Source organism: Thunnus albacares, chromosome 4 (assembly GCF_914725855.1).
Source record: "Thunnus albacares chromosome 4, fThuAlb1.1, whole genome shotgun sequence".
NCBI lineage: Eukaryota > Metazoa > Chordata > Actinopteri > Scombriformes > Scombridae > Thunnus > Thunnus albacares.
The window spans coordinates 8,111,067-8,128,844 of NC_058109.1; the positions used below are offsets into that span (position 1 = coordinate 8,111,067).

Sequence of the window (17,778 nt, forward strand, 5' to 3'; positions counted from 1 at the left end):
TAAAGGTTTGTGAAACTTCTCAGATTCAGATTTTTTTGTTTGTTTGTTTGTTTTGTTTTGGCCATCATAAAATGACCATCCAATTTATCAAAGTCAAAGTGACATCTTCAAATGTCTTGTTTTGTCTAACCAACAGTCTAAAACCAAAACCAAAACCCAAAGATATTCACTATCATGGAAGACCAAGGAAAACAGCATAAACCTTTGAGAAGCTGGAAGCTGTAAATGTTGGCATTTTTGCTTTCCTTAAATGATTAGTTGTAGTTTCTTCTATATATAAACTTATCCATTTATCAACTAATTATTTCAGGTCTAGTCTAAAGGAAAGTAAATACTCTAAAATGGATGCAAACAGTGGAGAAGCCTGTAGGTCTATACATATAGTTCTAGAGCTGGAAAAAGCAAATCTTCTCTACAATATTTAGAAAAGTGCTCCACTGCTACATGCTGCTACCAGGAAGTAGTCACAGCCTTGCACTCTGTGTCTGACACTGACAAAAGCTCTCACATTCTCCTGCTTTTGCATTACAAGCTTCAACCTGCATTTGTTGATTTTTTGGCCCCTTAGGGTAACACTATTAGCTTTACATACATTGACATTTTATCACTTTATACAGTTGATATCGCTAATATATTACCAACAACTAGCTGGCTCTTTAGCTCCTAGATGTTTGACTTTCATCACTATCTTGTCTGTCTGCTGTTTGGTGCTGGGAAGGTAGTGTAAAGTGGGTTTATCAGAATATGAGTTCAGAGACTGAACCAAATCAATAAAGTTTTCGGGCCGTACAACATCATATGTAGTCATTTTTTTCCATTGTTAATATAAAAGTATTACTTAGTGCATCTTTAAACAGTAATATAAAATCATTACAGTACAGCAAAGTATATTTTACTTTAAGCACCGTGGGATCTGAATGACATGATGATCCCATGATTCACTCTCTGTTTAAATTGTTCTGCACCACAAATATGTTTTGACTGGATCAGACAATTAGACTTTTAGACAACAGGTAGAGACACAAACAAGTTGTGTGAGATTCTTGGATGAATTTCCACTTAGAACAATGCACTGAGCGTGTATTAAAAAGAGTTTTAAGCATCACGCTGTTGTATGCAAAACAGTGGAGAGTGTTGCTTAATGTTACTGAACCAGAAATACTTGACTTAAATGTTGAAGGAAGGGAGGGAATAACTTGGAGGATATCCAAAATTTTGGGGCAAGTGACGTCTTTGACTGATACCATCAGATGATAAACCAGATCGTTAAATTGTTTTATTTGGAGACCAAAAGCGTCATAATGAAATTTTAAAAAAAGCATATTGAATGAATGAATGAAACTGTGGAAAAGCTGTTTCAAAACTCATTCTAATATAATGTAGATACAGTGTTCATTTGTTAACTCTTTCAATTAATTCATTCTAATTAATTGCTTAATAGCATAATCCAGAATCTTTTGGTCGGTGAAAAGCAAACAAATCTGTTTGTATATAATAAAATTGAACCAAATTTAATCCACCTAATGAATCCTGTACAAAAAATTATTTTCTCTTCAATGATTTTAATGTTATTGTTGTTGTTGTTGTTGTTTTAAATTAATCCATAAACAAGAGAACAAACATTGCATAAAAGAAAGATTACTGCTGGTCACAAAAGTCCTTAAGTCTTACAGAGTAAAAAGTAATAACTAACATAAAATTAAGTTACAGGTTATCAGTCCATGGCAATCTACTCCAACCAATGATTCCCATGCAAGTCCACAAAATCCACTTTTAAGACTCTAGGGTGTCTTCCAGAAAGTGGGTTTAGTGAAAACTCTGAGTTTGTTAACCCTGAGATGAGAGAAACTCTGGGTCAGTTACCACGGTAACTTAAACTCTGTGAAGCTAATCTGCTCACTGGAAGGTTTTTATTCAACAAACCCTGAGTTTCTGTCTGTCTCCTCCCTCCTTACAGAGTTTCATTTCCTCATTCATTCAGGCCGTATCAAAGCATGAATTGAAGCACATTCATTAGCAGAGGTTACTGTCTGTCAGACTCAAAATCCTGGTTGGGTATTAGTTTGTTATTCAAGGACTATCTAAAGTTACTGCTCTTATGCACATCAGTCATTTCTTTGAACTCACATTCAAACATTACAAGGTGTGAATTCAGCCTCCACTCAGAATAAAACCTCTGCATGTCCTTCTGTTATAACACTGTGACTCTGTGCACAATATGGATGTGCAGAGAGTCCAGTATTTGTATTTGTATTTGTTGAGGCAGCAAAATTATTTGTATTTGTATTTGAATTCGAATAAAAATGGAAAGAGGCTTTAAAATCCTGTTTTTGATTTTATTATGCTTTTAATTTTAGAAAATTAAAGTGTTACAATAGGTTTTCATGAATCAGCTATATTACGCAGGTGGAGTCTCCCAGATCATAGACGACTGCGCTGACTACTGAGCTAAAACCTTACTCATCGCCTCATCGCAGACTGACCTCTTCGTATTTATACACTCATAACACAGAGACAGCACACCAAATAACAGGGAAGAACTTCAAAGGCGATTATTGCTTTGCACTTTTCATTTATTGCCTATTTTTTTTTACAACCTAACTTTGTGGAAAGTATAAGGAGAACAACAGGTTATGGAGAGTCCCTTGGGAGCACTTTATCTCTGGGGAACAACTCCGGGTGTGATGTCCAATTAAGGAAATGTGCGTCATGTAGCAGGTGGATGTGACTCCCCTCATTGAAACCTGCTGATAGACGTAACAGCGGAGCAGAGGAGAGATACTGAGATAGCGATGTAACTGACCTGCGTGCTGGTATTTGTTTGTTTTTTTTTTTCCTTCCTGAAAACAAATAATTGTTAAAAATATTTGTATGAAACAAATATTCTTTAAAAAAAACAACCACTATTTGTGCTTTGCCGAATAACGTATTTGTATTTGGACACACCCCTAGTGCACATAAGACAGCTGTCAGTTTGTGAGAGCAGTTCCTGCACTCAAATGTTTATTACACATAATGTATAATCTCAGTTTAAATTTTAGAAAATCAGGATGAAGCTTTAGACACGTGAGGTCAATGAATAATTATCTCTATCACTCATTATGTGACTGGTCGCACTGATGGAACATCATTCCTGTAATATTGGAGATTATATATTAATATTTCTGAGTGAGCAGGATCGAACAGCATCACCGAATGCTGTTGAGCGAAGATACCAATTTTAAAATCTACTGTATTCTAACCTTGACACATTTTCAAGTGCAAATCACCAAACACATTATTACTGGATCAGATTGTGAGCTTACAGTCATGTCTCTTTATCTTTGATCTACATTTTTTAAATCTTGAACTGTATTTTTCATCTTCAGTTGTTGCCTCCTGTGTTTTGTCACCTGTCAGATTAAAGCTGAACTAATATATTTAAAATGTAATGTAGCTACAGCCTGATACACAAGGTGCATACTGATCATTTTATAGACTATCACACTGAAAAATAATACAAAAATCAGGTCATTAATAACTTGCAATACAAAAATGTAATACATGTTTTATTTTGCCCATTAAAAAAAATACTTTACCAAAATATCACCAAAACAAGATCAAAGCTTTAAAATGCATTTACTGTATGTTGAAAAAAAAAACAAAAAACACAGAAGTGGTGATGTTGAAAAATTAATGGATGCTTCTGGATATACACTTAAAACTTTACACCCTTATGGCCTGAATGACAACTATAATCTAGTGGTCTTTATGTCATTTTGGCCTTTTGTATTCAGTTATTCATTGTTTTATGAACAGCTCCTCGTCTGATGTCCAGTGTATACTGAGAGCCTAAAGAATATCTTTTACAAGGTTGTACATATTGTACAAACGGACAGAAGTTCTTCCCTTCTTTATATTCTGATATAGACACTTGCAGATACTGCTATAACTATTTGACTGTAGTGTATGTATGATTAAAATGTGTATTAACATTTGATATGTGTAGAAATTAAATTAATTTGTAAGTCTAGTGGACATTCCTTCATTGATTATTATTTATCTGATTGCCTTATGAGGTGCAATGTCAATTACCTTAAAGGGGATCACTTGTGTTTTTTAAGAAATATCTATACTGTATGGTTGTGTGAACACTATATGAGAGCTCACTTTTATTTTAAAGTTAAAGTTTGACTTATTTCATAATTCTGCCTAACCATGAGTTATTAAATGTTTCTATGTTAGATAAAAAATATATTAAGGAGGAAAACAGATTGTTTGAGCTGTGTGATTATGGACAGGTGGAAAGTGAGTCCCATTTTCTTTTGTGCTGGAAATGTATGATGATTTAAGAATGTAAATTTTCCATGAAATGGCTCAACAAATCCTGAAATACTGTAAATGTGATGTGATGTGTCTAGGTATGTGAACTCTCAAAGTTGTTTGAGGTGGTTTTCTTTTTTGTAGTACTATTTGAAAATATATATGCAGCACTCTCGATCTGGCTTGTAAGCCCATGTGAGCAGGGCATAGTTGTATGCATGACAGTAATAAAGCTCAATTCATTCATTCAGTGATATTTATTAATCCTCAGTGGTGGCTGATGAATGTACAATAGTTGTAAAAAGCCATTTGACAGGTGTGCTGTAACCATGTATCACCAGTAGGGTGTGCTGAAGCACCACTACTGTTAAAGCATTAACTTCAGTGAATTTGAATTCTATGTGGGTTTATTATCAACAATATTAAAATGTTAACACCATCAAACCCACACAAAGCAATAGTTAAACAAAAAGCTAACATATGACACATATTCCAGTATGAAATGGAAGCCAGTAGTAATGATGATGCTACACAGGCTGCACAAAGTTAGCTTTACAGCTAGTGAAGAAGCTCACCCTCACACAAGTAATGTTAGCCTGAATAGAATGAAGTAATGTTAGCATATAATTCCTGCTGTTTGACTGCTGTACAGGACAAACGTTTGTAATGTTTACTCTCTGACAAGCTGAACATCCGCCTGCATGCCATCTCAATAATGACGTTGCTTGGAAACCTGTGTACTCTACGCAACCAATAGAAATGTGTGTCCAGGGGGCGTAGAAAATCTGAAACAACCAATTAGAGAGCAATCTCAGGTAACCTGCTTGCCAAAAGTGGAAGGACCTACATCATGGATGTATTAAGAGAAGTGAATACCATGCCGCAGCTGAGCTTTGCTGCCAGTTTCTCCCAGTTTCTCCCAGTAGCCACTCACGGTATTGGAGTAATGGAAAAATCCTGTGTGGCCCAAAAAGTATTTTCCCCATTTTACCCAAGAGGCGTCTATAAAACTGTTGACAGGACACCTCCAACTGCAAATAAGGTAAATTATTAAAATCTGTGACATCATCCCAATGTAAAGTCTATGGGCTGATTAGCATATTCAATGGGCCGCATACTCATACTCATCTCTGAGTCCAGTATCCAGTTCTTATAACACATCCATGACCTACATACACACTCATTTTGCCGGCAACCCTCTCACAGGAAGTGTGTATTGTCACTCCAAATTAACCAATTTGAAAACACATTTTTAATAAATGCTGGCATGACTACGAGATCCAGAGTAAGAATAAACATTTTTAAATTCATAGTCATTATGTAATATATGATTAATTAATGTTTAACATGTTTTAATAGTCTTTCTTCTCTAGATAATTGGAATTGGTTTATCACTCTGAATATTGAATCAATTTTTCATTTTGGCAGTATTGGTCTTCCATACAGGGCAGTGTCCTTGGATTTTTTTCTTCCACTCTTCAGTTTCTCCCGCCTCCGTCTCCGCTGATCCGCTGTGATTGGCTCTTTTTTATGACACGTTCCGCCCGACATACAAACTGCAGCGCTGATTGGCTGAAACCTTCTGACATATGTGACGGTTCTTCCTTATTCTCCGGCAGAGGACAGAGTGAAGATGGCTGCGTCCCTGAGGTGCGTTCTCCGCTCAGGAAAGGTATGAAATCGTTCAAAAATGTTTTCTTTGTATCACCACTTTGGTTTTGTTGATGGATAATGTCAGTAATGTGGTCTCTCTCTGCCTTTCTCCAGAATGCCGTATCGGCTCTGCGGCGGCGGGAGTTTCACAGGAGCGCCCCGGCCGCTGTGCAGGTCAGTGTTAGCAGCTAGCAGCTTAACCTAGCTACAGCTAACACACCAGTTTATGGTTTTATGTTGTTTTAACGACTGATTGTAATAACAAAATACAGCAGTCATGTTCAGTGGTTACCCTGTCGGACTACGTATTACCTGCTTATTTAAAATTTAAGGGTTTGTTGCTGTATAGTTGTCCGGTCACTGAGCTGCTGTTCTGTCACATCATGTCAACATGATGATAGTTTTTACTGGTGTTTGATGAACTGGTGACTGTCCTCCTGCACTGAACTTGAGTACAGTTCTGAGGTACTTCACTTGACTATTTCCTTTATATGCTACTTAATACTTCCACTCTACTACATTTCAGAGGGAAATATTGTACTTTCTACACCACTACATTTATTAAACAGCTTTAGTTACGTTTAAGAAAAGATTTGACACAATGGATAATATAACAAGCTTTTAAAATACAACAGATTGTTAAAGATGAAACCAGTGGTTTCCAATCTTTTTGGCTTTTGACATCTTATAAAAAGCAGTGTGTAGTCGGGGTCATATTTCAGATGTCTATGAGTTGTTAACAGCTCCACAAAATAGTGATTTTTCCATCTAAACTTCTCACATGGTTTCATTTCAATAAATGTTTAAATGATCTAATATGTCACTGAAAATCAAAGATTAGAGAAAAAGTCCAAAAACTGGAAACACATTTGCGTATCAGAACTTTGTTTTTTTTTTTTTCTTTCCTCTCCCATTAATTATGTCACGACCCCTCAGATTTATCTGGTGAGCCTTTGGAGGGGCCCGACCCCTAGGTTGGGAAACACTGGACTAACTTAGCTAACTGTATATAAAGTAGATGAAACTAGCCTCACTTTCAGCAGCTACAACAGTAACATGCTACTCTAACGCTGATGCATCAGTATTAATAATCTAATGATGTCATGTATAATAATATATCAGTCAGAGGGACCAAACCACTACTTTTACTGCAATACTTTAACTACATTTTACTGATAATACTTATGTACTTTTACTAAAGTAGGATTTGTCATGGAGGAGTTTTATGAGTACTTCCACCACTGATAACAGCACTTATTAAAATCAGGAAGAAAAAACATTTAGCTGTCCTCTTGAATGCATTATATTTGTTTATATTTCTTTTTTCATTGAAATATTAAAGCTATCCAAAACATGGTTCAGTGATGTTGTTCCCAATATTCAATGAACAGAGTGTACACAGTTGGGGTTATTGTGTCTATTAGTCTCTAAAACTATGAAAATAGAGGAAAAATACCCAACCCAAGTACATCCAAGGTCATGCAGTTAAATGTCTTGTTGTGTCCGTTCAACAGTCTAAATTCTAAGAATACTCAGTTTACAATTATATAAAACCTATTAAACATAGATGCTACCCCTGTAATGAAGTCATCTCCAAGTATTGTCTTAATGTTAGAAAAGAATGTAGCTTTTGTAATATAGAAAGAGTCTATAGACAACATGTTTGTTGACTGGAAACACTTGGAAAACTACTTGACAGAGAAAGTCAGCGTCAGTATATACAGAATGTTGAGGATGTCAATGTTTTGTTCTACTGCTCTCTTAAGATTTCCAAAATTTAGTCCATTGTAAATCTTTACATAACTGTTCTTTATTCATAAGATGAGATGACTCAATAAAAATCAGAATCAGATTTATTTGTCAAGTAGCAAGTAAAAGTAATTCAATGTGGTCCAGATGTCAACAGAAAGTGAAATAAACATAAACTGTAAACAATACACATAATCACAAACATAACAGTGAAAGAAAGAGAGGGACAGTAATTTACAAAAAACCTACTGTAAGACTGTTCCTAACAGATCTCACACCTCTTAAAATCTCAGAAAACAGAACAGCTATAAAATGCCTGAAATATTTATCTGAATATGTTGATTGTAACTCAGTGATATTTCTTTATTGACCAGATTCAGTTTTGGCTGCTTCAAAACACCTCTGGTCTTTGTTTTGTTTTGCTTTCCTTTCCTTTATTTCTACTGATCATCATATCTGCTTGTATTTTCTATTTATATTTGAAAGTATAGTATTTTCTTTTTTTTTTTTAATCATTTTTTATTCAGGATATGAGAATTAATCATGTCAGGATTTATATTATATCTGTTTCCTGATAATTTGTCTTTTTTCTGTGTGTGTCATGGTTGTGTTGTGTTCTTGGATAAAAACAAAACAAACAAACAAACAAAAAAAAAAACCTAAACAGTTGTATAAAACAGAGGCTCTTGGCAAATCCTCACACTGGATTTAGTTGGAGCCCAAAAAAAACAAACATTTTGGACTTTCAGAGGGAGCCTCTGACGGATAATGTAGACCATCATAGGAGACGAAAACTACTTATATAGCTCTAAACCTGCAGTGCGACTTTTACATGTAAACAAACGTCTGTCACATTCAAGCTCTTGCCAAACGAGTTCACACAATGCTGATTGAGCCTCTCACCACCAGATAAATCTCTCTGTATTTCACAGTATACAGAGTTTTTAAATCTCATGTCAGACGGGACGTTCACGCGTTGGCTGTTTGAATGCATCCGAGCCGGCTAACTTCAGGTTAGCTCTCTGCTAACTTGAATGGGTATAAAATAATTTAATCATGTGGCTCTTATAGACTTTCCAAATGTTATCGGACCGAATGGATCAAATTCTTTAAGTGAAACGAGTCATTTTGCTGGGGCTGTGTGACAACAGTGTTTTTGTAATTACGCTCACTACCAGAAGGGGGAGACAAAGTCAGGCACTCCCGCTTTAATTGCGTTTCTGATTAGAGAGTTTTTCCCGCAGATGATTTAATCCATTTTAAAATAAGTTGAACCAAACTGTATAAAATCAGAGTGGGCAGATCCAGTGTAATTAAAGGACGGTTTGATCTGTGAAAGACGTGAGGATGAACTCTGTCCTCTGGGTGACAGTAATGAGTCTGTACTGACTGTGATGCTGTTGTTGTTGTTTTCAGGTGACGGTCCGTGATGCCTTGACCCAGGCGATGGACGAGGAGCTGGAGAGGGATGAGCGGGTGTTCCTGCTGGGTGAGGAAGTGGCCCAGTACGACGGAGCCTACAAGGTCAGTAGTCGTTCAGTGGAAAACAAAAGATGAGGTTCATAAAGACAGTTTGGTGTATTTCAGCACTTCAGCTTATGTTGACATGTTAACTAGCCAGTGATTAGCCTCGATACGAGACACTTTGAGAGTCTTTTGGTGACGTTTGTAGTTGCTGTGGTCATATCAGTCGAGCTCCCTCCGGTTCGTTTCCATCACAGTTACACACTGAGACTCTAAATCAAACTCCGTGAAAACTGCAGCGGAGCAGATTCAGGAGGTAACAGGCTGAAATAAAGATGAGCAGTAGGTAACGTTAATTCGCTTTTTGACATTTCAGCAGTTCAGCCTGTTCACTCAGCACAGCTTCGTTTATTTGAGTCTCTTTTAAGAAAAACTACAGTTGGGTCTTATTGTCATTCTATCAGTAATGATAACACTGTAGCTAAGACAAAAAGGCAAATACTGTAATATTATATAGTTGGTTGCTTGGACTAATTATAGTGTGTGTGTGTGTGTGTGTGTGTGTCTGTAGGTCAGCAGGGGTCTGTGGAAGAAGTACGGAGACAAACGCATCATCGACACTCCAATCTCAGAGGTGAGACAATTTAACATTTGTCCTTCATGAATGAGCTCTGTTGTTGATTTTAGCTTGGTCAGTTGTGAGATCAAAGCACTCGTTCAGAGGAAACAGGAAATGTTTTCTCAGATGGTTAACGTGGTCTCTCTCTCTCTGGTGCAGATGGGCTTCACCGGCATCGCAGTGGGAGCCGCCATGGTGAGTTCCTTTTCGTCCGCATGGCTACACATGATTCCCCAACAGTACAATAAGATTATAACACTGGGTGTATTTGTAATTAACCATTTGTAACTTTATTCTACGTCTTTGCTCGTGATGAACACAAGTTGACCTGAAAAGCTTTAGCAGCGTGTTTGTCTGTTAAACTGTCCTGGTGAACGTGAGCATCATTAGTACAGAACAGCAGGCTGAGCTGGGAGCCCAGTGAATTAAGTAAACACTGTATAAACAAAAGCGTAGATCAATGTGACGACAGTGTTCAACCAGTCAAGTACCAGGCTCATGATGATGCATCTCTCGATCAGAGCTAATAGAGTCCGCTTGGATCTGTTCAGGTATTAAACATATTGACACACAGACCTTAGACTGGTCTCAGGGTCTCATATTGCTAGACTGAGAGAATACAACTGAGCGGACCTGTGAAGACCACTTCTAAATGGGTTTTTATTACAGTGCAGTAAATAAATACACATGCTGACATAAAACAAATTATGAAACAAACCCAGTCAAAGTTCTCATTAAACCCATCTGACTCTGCATGACTACCAACCCGATGACTCTTCAGAAACTCTTTGGATTAAAATTGACGTCTCTTTGTGGAAATGTGTCCATGTAATTTTCCTCCCAGCAGCGGCCACTAATATTAATCCGTTACCCCCCTCCAGGCCGGCCTGAGACCCATCTGTGAGTTCATGACCTTCAACTTCTCCATGCAAGCCATCGACCAGGTCATCAACTCAGCGGCAAAGACCTACTACATGTCAGCTGGTCTGCAGTCAGTGCCCATCGTCTTCAGAGGACCCAACGGAGCGTCAGCGGGCGTCGCCGCCCAGCACTCTCAGTGCTTTGCTGCATGGTGCGTTCACTTACACCTCATAGTGTTACTGCTGATACTTATAGCAGCTTTAGTACAACTCATTAGTCCATTTCTATCAGTAAATATAATATAATAAATCTAAATAAATCTAGAGCTGCAAAGATTTGTCAATCGATTGACAGAAAATTAATCGTCAACTATTTTCATAATTGATTAATTGTTGTAAGTAATTTTTTTAAGAAAAAAAAAGTCCATTCTCTCTTGTTTCAGCTTCTAAAATGTTAATATTTTCTGTTCTTAAAAAATGACTTAAAAAACAATTAATTGATTATCAAAATAGGTGATTTTCTGTCAATCGACTAATTGTTGCAGCCCTTAAAATAACATTGATAGGAAGTCGGGCAATCAAATGAGCCGACCTATAAAATAAGACCCAAGTCGTAACTTTGTAGTTGAGGCGACAGTAGCAGTAACGGTCGTGTGGTTGTTGTTTGTCTGCAGGTACGCTCACTGTCCAGGTCTGAAGGTTGTGAGTCCCTGGAACTCAGAAGACGCCAAAGGTCTCCTGAAATCAGCCATCAGAGACGACAACCCTGGTGAGACACGACACTGCCGCAGGTCAAAAGTCATCAACAGGCCGAAGTTAAAAAAAAAATACATCATCATTCAGTAATTTACCGTCCAGTTCTGTGAAGGAAAACTTCACCCTGAAATAAAACTTGGCTGTCATTGTCTCTGTTCTCTTCACTGATGTCATTGGTTTCTGGTTTCTGACACTCAGTGAATTAACTCTCAGTTTCATTTTGGCTGTTAACAAACCTGCTGAAACAAGAACCTTTTCTCTAAAAAGAAACTTGGAACGTCTGACGATGCTCTGAATTACTGTTTTGATGCAGTGATATTGGTGCGAGTCCCCCAACAGACAGAAATAATACCAAAGAGTGTCGGTTTACTTTCAACTTACTGAAGTCATAAACATAATGTTGTATCTATTTTTGATTAATGTTTAGTTCTGGCATCTTTTATAAAGAGAGAGAGGGACATTAACGAGTGTAGAAGTGGATCACTGTCTGAATCTGTGTCATTGTTCTCACTGAACCGTGTGTGTGTGCTGCAGTGGTGTTCCTGGAGAATGAGCTGATGTACGGCGTTCCCTTCGAGATGTCGGAGGAGTCACAGTCCAAAGACTTCACCATTCCCATCGGCAAGGCCAAGGTCGAGAGACAAGGTGAGACCGAAACCTCAAAACTACAATCGACAATGTGTGTGTGTCCATAAAACTTCAGAAGACACACAAAATACTGTTCCTTTAGTGACAACAGTGCATCTGTCCGCCCAGTGCTGTAGACCATCTGGATCCACGGGTCTTTGCGGTTCTCAATATGCAAATTATGCGAGCTGGACCACTTCCAAATGTGGTCTGGCCAATCCGATCGCATTCTGATCACAGTGTGTTCTGAGTGCATTAACATCTGTTTTTCTTTATCCAGATAACATATTCAGATACAGATCTCACTTTAATGCCAGGTGTAAATGGGACACTAGTGCAGGTTTTGGTTTTAGTCTCTGTACAGACACGATGGTACCAAACCAGGTGACCTCACTATGATGACAAGACTTCAGGAAGCTTCACACAGTCACCGTACTCGACTGCTGTAGTTACGCCATGTAGATCAATATCATGAATATAGCATATAAGTATATTAACCATATTTGTTGAACTGTTCCTTTAACTTGTGGAAGTCAGACGAGTAAATCCAAGCAGGTAGATCCAGGTCTGAAAAGTGAAGCCAATGCTGAAGTGACTTAAACCTGCATTCTCTCTAATGGCCATCGGGGGGCGACTCCACTAGCAAAAAGAAGTCTGTTTTGTATAGAAGTCTATGAGAAAGTGACCCTACTTCTCACTTGGATTTGTTACCTCAGGAAACACTTTCCTAATAAGTTTATGGTCTCAATTGCTAGTTTCAAGTCTTCTTCAACACAGCATGATGTTCATTTTGTAAACAGTAAAATAGACGATAAAGCAGGGTATGCTTCTGGTCGTGGCTACCTTGTGATTGACAAGTTGCTACTACGCTGGTGCGTGAGGTGCTGTTGTTGAATCCTGGGGAGCTCCTCTCAACCCCCACACTTTCGTCCAAATATGGTCACTTCTGGCTCCAAAAAAACCAAGATGGCGATGTGAAAATGCTTAAAGAAGGCTTCAAAACAGGCGTCCACAAACCAATGAGTGACAGTGGCTGGGTCCATTATTTTTATACAGTCTATGGGTACAACAACCGTTATTAAGTGTTTAATATAAAAAAAATGTGATTTTGATAGTTTGCATTAAATCATTTTTGAAAATTATTTTTTTTGATGTCCGTAAACATGATGATGATATTTGGGGGAAACAGGAGGTTGAGGTAAAGATGACCTGAATGTTGATCTGTCACTCTGAACTGTCTGTCATTATTAATCTTTAACCTCTTCTTCTTCTTTCTGTGTTTCAGGGACTAACGTCACCGTGGTTGCTCACTCACGGTATGTAGGTCATTGCCTGGACGCTGCCGCCGTCCTCGCCAAGGAGGGAATCGAATGTGAGGTAGGGGGAGGACCACGCCTGTTGATACCTGACACAGATGATCCGTGCTCAGCGGCCTGTTAACTACTTCCTGTGTGTCTATGTGTCAGGTGATCAACCTGCGGACCATCCGTCCTTTGGATGTGGAGAGCATTGAGGCCAGCGTGATGAAGACCAACCACCTGGTGACGGTGGAGGGGGGCTGGCCTCAGTTTGGAGTCGGAGCTGAGATCTGCGCCAGGGTCATGGAAGGTAATCATTTCCTAATTTTTAATTATAATTTTTTTTTGTCACTACAACGCAAAATGTAACAGAATAAAACACATTTCATCATCAAAACGGAGCAGGAAGTAGAAAAATCTTTATAATCCCTGATTATTCTCAGTAACTGTTAGCTTCAAACTAACGATTTATCAAATCAAGTTTTACCATTTAAACTGAAAAAATGTCTTAGTGTGTAAATGTTTTAATGATGTCGGTTGTTAGGAAGCATGTGTGGTCGTATCCAGTCAGAAAACAATCAAGATAAATATAAAGTCACCACTTAATCACGAACTGTAAGAACTTCCAAAAATAAAAAAAATTAAACAAGTGGTGTAATTGATGTACATGTCGGTTCTTTGTGAATATAGGCATCGCTTTAGTAAATTTATGTACGAATTTAAGAAGTATTAATTCAGATCACAGCGAGAGCAGAATAACTCGTTACATTACACTTCCTAACAGACATTATTGATTTCTTTTGATCTGACATTATTCTTGTAACTGTAACATTAGTTTGTAACTTGAAGTCTACCGTTGTGTTACTTCACGCGTCACTAACTGGTCTTATGATGCGTCTTTGGTAACTAGGTTTGTCAGGAGTAAATATTTAATATATGCGATACAAGAAGCACCCGTTTACTAAATCAAAGCTCCGTTCAATTATACTTCAGTTATACGTTTTGACCAACTACAGGTCTTCCTCAGGCAAAAGGTTGTTGGAAACATTTCAAGTAAAATTGAAGAGAGCTTTGATATGGTGGAGGCGACTCGTATCACTTTTGTATCCGGCTTCATCCCGCTGAGACCCACTACTCTGACATATTCCATAAATATTTAATATCCAGTCTTTACATAAGTATTAGTATGTTTGGTGTTAATATTAAAACAGCATCACACTATTGTAACATTGTCAAACTCATGATGGACAGAAAAAAAAGGTTTCAAATCGATGTCTACTTTTAGTCGATGAATTCTTCTTCCTTGTCAAAACCTGGCGCCTACGTTACCCACAATGCAACTTGACATGATTTATTCATCTACACAGTTTTGGGTATGTTATGCTAGTAGCATAGACATGCTAGATAATAATACCGTCCACTTTACTCAGTGACATTGATATCTCCCAGCGTCTCAAACCAACAAGTAAATAAAAGCAAATTGAACTGGGTACAACCAACATGACGACTGAGAACCACCTCAACCTTTTCTCATAATTACGAGACCTCTAACTAAAACAAATGCAGGAATAGGAATGTGCCAGCATCAAGTTTTCACCATTATTGTGAACAAAAATATCACGGTAAACTTTTCTGAAATAATATTATGTAGTAAAATTACTTCACATGATGATCACCTTTTAGATTTAATCGAACCAAACAAACTGAACAGTGAGCTGCAAATGAACTCGCGTCAAAAACACTTAACGCCAAAATATGAGCAGGTTGCTTGTTGAGAGTGACATCTGTTTGCATTTAAAGTCGTTTTCAGTCAACTTCCTCTTAGATTCTATGCATTTACTGATTTATATCGGGTGTTAATAGTTGTGAAAGAACCAAAAAGTCCTGCACACCGTTGACCACTTGTACTCACTCAACCATAAACTAGCCACACGTCAGCAGGTCAGCTAGCTAATGTTAGCATAAAAGGTCATAGTGAGAGTAGCTGCAGATAGACAGACTGGAGTCTGGTTCTCTGGTGCTGCTGTCTCTCTGTTTGACTGGTTTTTAAAAAAAAGGTAAAACTGCCAATAAAGAGAGGAGAGCTGCGTTGTGTTCAGTGTCCAGTAAAAACGGTATACCGGCACATCTCTACTAAGGAAGTGTGTCTTTAACTTCCTGTTTTGTGTTTGCAGGTCCCGCCTTTAACTACCTGGATGCTCCGGTCACCAGGGTGACAGGTGTCGACATCCCCATGCCGTACGCTAAGATCCTGGAGGACCACAGCATACCGCAGATTAAAGACATCATCTTCTCTATCAAAAAGACCCTCAACGTCTGAGACACACACACACACACACATAAGACAAACCCACCTGAATCCTCTTTGTCTTGTTCACACAGATGGTAGAAACATCGTCTGGTGAAATATGTGAACCACGTGTAAATACAGCCAAACGTCTCTGTTTAAAAAATACTCCAGATTGTAAAGTTTCCAGCCAGATGTTGGTAGATTAAGCGCACAACTGTTTATCCGCACCCAGAGCTGTGGACACGCAGGGTTCGGTCAAGTTGTCGCCTATGTTAGTCGGTGAGAAACATGACCGAACTGTGTGTGTGGCTCTGGCTGCTCTCTCCACTTCCTCCCCTTGAAATAAAAGTTGCTCCTGTCCTTTGGGGGTTTTTGTACTTCTATGGAAGTTCACTGATGACAAAACTGCTGCGAGAGCCAAGAAAAAAAGTCACGTTTTTATCAGTCTGCAGGGTCAGAATAACAAGTACACGACTGGTTTGTTGTGTAAATAATCACGTAACTGTAAATTTGATTTCTTCTGACCTTCAGAGGAACGGTTATGTAGATTTTAAGCTTCCTGTGTAGGGATGCACCAATCCGACTTCTTCAGTCCGGATACCGAGTATTGATCTGGTACCACTGTTTAATTAATGAGCTGTAAGCCTCACTGTGTGGAAGAGACTGGGATCATTCTGTCATGTGTGAGGCAACATCATGCTTAAACATTGCTTTCATAACTTTGTAAAACAAAATGTAACAAATAAATACATAGATATAAATTTACTGAATTGTTATTTATTAAAATAATGGTATCCAATACCTGATCGTTATTTGATTCAGTATCTGATTGATATCTCGGTGCATCTCTATTCCTTTGTGGAATTAAGATTTTATTTTCTTTATGTGACTTTGGTGCATCCTATTTTTTGTTTTGTCAAATGAGAAAAGGGATTAAAACATGTTAATATTCTCTAAACTTAAGCGTAGAGAAAAGCACTTAACATCTGGTGAAAACAGCAGATTTCATACTGAGCAAAAAAAAAAAAAGTAGCAGAAAATCCAAGATTGTTCTTACGTGCTCTTAAATTTAGACCAACAGACTGATGAAAACTTTCTTCTCACTCAGTAGTTTTGTTGTTTAAAACACTCCCACATAATTCTAACCACCAGAAAAAATATTATAGTCTTTAACTTCATTTATATTCTCACACTGACTCGGGTTCGTCTCTTAAAAAGCAGAAGTGAAGAAGAATGAACCAGCTGGAGGTGGAGTGTGGTCAGGAATATTTATTGTAGCTGCAGCAGCTCTGTGGATGTTTTTGTTGCTGTAAATGACTCTGTTACAGAAATAAAAACCTTTCAGTCCTTCATCCTGCTTCGTTTTTTCACAACAGAATGTTTATTTACCTGTTTCCAGAGAGATTCAAGTAAAGCTGCCCTTTTAACCCCCGTACTCAAAAAAATGTGATATACTAATTAAAAAAGTAGGGCTGTAGTCTCCTGGTCGATTAGTTGGTCGATATGCTCTCGTCCGACTAAATTCTCATTGGTCGAATAATCTCCGTGTTACTTTCATAAGGAGAAAAGTGCTACATCAATAACTTTCCAGGATTAATCCATTATTTCCTGCGGCGGGAGGGACAGACTAACAAATCACCTGAAAACAACGGGGGTGTATTCAAAACACCCCCGTTGTTTTCACAACTTTGAACTCGCCCAACTTAATGGAAACTGCTGGGTCTAACTGTTCTCAACGGTTACAGAGTGTTTACTGAACGTACTGAATCTTTACTGAATCAGCGTTTCTCGTGTAATAATAACAAACCACCGCCAGGCCAAAAAATTTTTTTGATGCCAAAAATAACGCTAAATATCGGTAGCGCAACTCTGTTGAGGAATAGGGCAGTGCTTAGTATGTTTGCGTAGCGAGTGGGAAAGAGGCGGGAAAGTGACGGTGGATGCGAGCGGAGCAGAGGAAAAGGTTAACGGTAAGTTTTCAGTCTGGCACTAAATGTACAGTACAGACTAAAGTGTAACAGTTAATAAATGCTAAAAAAAAAAAAAAAGTAAGGTCTGTTGATTCCCCAACTGCTGGAACAGTGAATGGGGTTAGCTAATTAGCCCAAAGTTAGCAACAATAGGTTAGCCTAAAGGCAAAACGGAGAAATGTGAGTTCAC

The 17,778-nt window shown here is 38.1% G+C and overlaps 2 protein-coding genes across 2 annotated transcripts in view; both read left to right on the forward strand.

The window, feature by feature from the left end:
• Nucleotides 1-5,866: 5,866 nt before the first annotated feature.
• pdhb (pyruvate dehydrogenase E1 subunit beta) lies at nucleotides 5,867-16,968 on the forward strand. The gene is made up of 11 exons (XM_044349294.1): nucleotides 5,867-5,974; nucleotides 6,070-6,129; nucleotides 9,121-9,228; nucleotides 9,740-9,802; nucleotides 9,947-9,982; nucleotides 10,669-10,859; nucleotides 11,322-11,416; nucleotides 11,938-12,048; nucleotides 13,316-13,407; nucleotides 13,497-13,638; nucleotides 15,503-16,968. Exons 1-11 carry the CDS (start codon nucleotides 5,936-5,938, stop codon nucleotides 15,646-15,648), a joined length of 1,083 nt encoding a protein of 360 aa, XP_044205229.1. The 5' UTR covers nucleotides 5,867-5,935; the 3' UTR covers nucleotides 15,649-16,968.
• A 598-nt stretch (nucleotides 16,969-17,566) lies between these two features.
• Nucleotides 17,567-17,778, forward strand: part of kctd6a (potassium channel tetramerization domain containing 6a) — a 28,637-nt gene continuing 28,425 nt past the window's right edge. The window contains exon 1 of the mRNA XM_044348323.1: nucleotides 17,567-17,588. The gene's annotated coding sequence lies outside the window, so the exon portion shown is untranslated. The remainder of the gene's footprint in view (nucleotides 17,589-17,778) is intronic.

Coding starts and splice junctions, on each gene's coding strand:
- pdhb (XM_044349294.1), top strand. CDS start 5,936: ATGGCTGCGTCCCTGAGGTGCGTTCTCCGCTCAGGAAAG. Junction 9,983..10,668: donor TCGCAGTGGGAGCCGCCATG/GTGAGTTCCTTT, acceptor ACCCCCCTCCAG/GCCGGCCTGAGACCCATCTG. Junction 13,639..15,502: donor CTGCGCCAGGGTCATGGAAG/GTAATCATTTCC, acceptor TTGTGTTTGCAG/GTCCCGCCTTTAACTACCTG.